This window comes from Nanorana parkeri, unplaced genomic scaffold, assembly GCF_000935625.1.
Source record: "Nanorana parkeri isolate BGI_ZX_2015 unplaced genomic scaffold, ASM93562v1 scaffold187, whole genome shotgun sequence".
NCBI lineage: Eukaryota > Metazoa > Chordata > Amphibia > Anura > Dicroglossidae > Nanorana > Nanorana parkeri.
The window spans coordinates 499,776-502,500 of NW_017306455.1; the positions used below are offsets into that span (position 1 = coordinate 499,776).

The 2,725-nt window shown below is 45.1% G+C and overlaps 1 protein-coding gene across 5 annotated transcripts in view; it reads left to right on the forward strand.

The window, feature by feature from the left end:
• Window positions 1–301: 301 nt before the first annotated feature.
• The window catches only part of ACE (angiotensin I converting enzyme), a 52,599-nt gene continuing 50,175 nt past the window's right edge, over window positions 302–2,725 (forward strand). For 4 of the 5 annotated variants that reach the window (XM_018555199.1, XM_018555200.1, XM_018555201.1 and 1 more), the window contains exon 1: window positions 302–853. In XM_018555199.1, the coding sequence (XP_018410701.1) occupies window positions 641–853 (213 nt within the window). In that variant the 5' untranslated portion in view covers window positions 302–640. The remainder of the gene's footprint in view (window positions 854–2,725) is intronic. The other variant, XM_018555198.1, reaches the window with a different exon arrangement.

Sequence of the window (2,725 nt, forward strand, 5' to 3'; positions counted from 1 at the left end):
ATCTGTGCATTACAGCACAATAACATGAAGGCATGTAGAATAAAGCATGTACATTTGGAAATTACTCTGAATACACTAGCTGTGCACTGTGAAAGGGCAGTTGATGCAATTCAGTTTCCTGTAGGGGGCAATATGTGCAGTGTGACAAAACTGTGCAGCAAGTGCAAGGCTGTGTCTGCAGTCTGTAAGGACACAGTGCATGGAAGAGTGCAGCGTAGTGACAGAGGGGATGTGGAAAAGGGCAGTGCATATACTAACAGTGCCGTGTGAAACAGGGCAATGCTGGAAGTGCATTGAGTGCTGGAAGACAGCGAGTGCCTTCTCTACTCGGCACACCATGCGATTGCAGGGAAGGAGTTAAGATGCTGTTGGTTGTGGTGGTGAGGAAGAAGAGAGAAGGCAGCGTCTGTCAGAAGGTGGATGAGATGTTTGAAGGACTTTGGAATCCTGCTATCTGTGACATGGTTATAGCATGGAGAGGGACAGTCTGTATCTTATCTCTATGAGGAGGTAGCACAAAGAGGGCTGTCTTTCTTCTTTTATATTTCTATAAAGACCTTGCACCGTGACTCTTGCTCTCACCACAGGAGGAAAGGGACGAAGGTGAATCTGGGGAGCACCTGGTGGCCAGAGCGCTGAGATGGTCTGGACTCTCCTCCTAGGGCTGCTCCTTGTGGGTAGCACTCTAGCCCTGGACAGCAGCTACCTGCCGGGTAGCTATGGAACAACCGAAGCGGAGGCACAGCGATTTGTCGGCGACTTCAACAGCACAGCGGAGCTGATCTTTTTCAAGAGCGTGGAAGCCAGCTGGACCTACAACACCAACCTAACGGAATACAACTCTCAGCTCCAGGTAAGCCAACCAGTGACTCCTAATACACACAGAAATAACCACAGCTAGAGAGAGACTGCTGACAGCGTGCCTGGGAAGTGCTCTAGATGTATCCGCTATTCCCAGCTTTGACATCCACCTTTAACATTGTTGGCTACGATTTTTGCACAAGGCTAGGAAGTGGTTTTAGTCCCTGACCTGATAAGTAATGGAAGTGATAGATTTGGCTCAACCAGTAGATGTGTTCGATGGGTATGTACTGAAAAAAAAAAATACAGTATCCCTTACCAGCTTTTAGTAGTTGAGGAGCTACAGGTTTGATGAAGAATAAAGTGTTATATAGTATCTCTGATCATAGCTGAAAGTAGCTATATTGCTTATTGCAAGCCAAACTAGAATGGAGTTATTGTCTCAAACAGGGTTCCATGGAACCCTAAGGTTCCTCCAGAGGTTGTTAGGGGTTCCTTGAGCAATATCTTCCTTTTAGATATGTAACCAGTGACACCAATTAACTTTTTAGCTAATTGTAAGGGGAGCATTCTTCCCACTGACCACCAATGTAAGGAGTATTATTCTAATTGACCACCAATGTAAGGAGCATTCTTCCCACTGACCACCCACCAATGTAGGGGGGGGGGGCATTCTCCCCCACTGCCCAGCAATGTAAGGAGCATTCTCCCCACTGACCACCAATGTAAGGGGGCATTTTCCCCACTGATCACCAGGCTACTGCCCTGTGAGCTGTAGATAGAGTAACCAGGTATTCCCTGAGACCTTCAGACCCCCCATTCACACTGAGCTACATCAGAAAAAGCGCCTTTTCAGCGCTGATTTGAGCTGAGCGACTTTGAGAAACATTGAGCTACAGTACACATATTGTTGCGCTACTTTTGGCATGGGCTTTGTAGCTGCTAAATTGAGCTGTATCCAATCAAAAGTGGTCTTGATATGACATAATTGCTTTTCCTGTTTCCTGCTTATGTTCCTTCTTTATATTTCCGTGGAAAACTGACACTTCTGTAGCGCGCAAATTTGTGCGACCATAGAGCTACACCAATTAAGTTTATTGGGCCAAATCGCACAAAATCCGCCGAAAAATAGGTCATGTAGAAGCTTGAGCTACAAGCTATAAGCGACATTGAGCTGTGAGATGGGAACAGCTCCATTGAAATGCATTGGACAAGCTACATTGAGCTGATGTTTAAGCGTTTTTTGAGCTGAAATCGCGCTACAAATCGCTCAGTGTGAATGGGGTCTTAAAGTTATTTCAAGGGTTTCTCCATGTTACAAAATAAGAGAATTTGGTATAGGCATTTAGCCCAGTCTAAGTGGGCATACTTAACTTCTTAATTTCTAATAAGGTTTTAGTCTCTGACCTGGCACAAGTATGCACATCTGGGAAGTCATTTGGGTAAGAGACCTAAGCTATTGATTCTAGAAGACAAACATGACAAGCCAGGAAGCTAACAATTGCAGAATGGGAAGTAAAAACGTCAGTCTACATGTCTCTTAGGAAGGTTTTCCTTTATAATCACCACAGGGTAACTTATGTAAAAGAGGCTATTTTATCTCTACCTTGCAGATGCCCTGTATCTTGAAACACTGTATATCTGCTCCTGACCAGTGCTCCTTTATTTACAGAGCTGCTCTTCTTTTGAAAGTAACCAAGTGGTGACCGCTTCATTTGTACTGCCACTAGGCCCATTCTATGATATAAGCTGGTCCATATTCATGGTGGACGCCATCCTTCCAGAGGAGTACAGTTCCAGCTATAGGAAAAAAGGGCTAAGCTGCACGCAGTAGGATATGGATGTGGCTGGGATTTGTTTTCTGCAAAGGTGCTATGGCACAATGAAAAACTCACCCAGGATGCAGCAGAAGGTTTATGTTTCG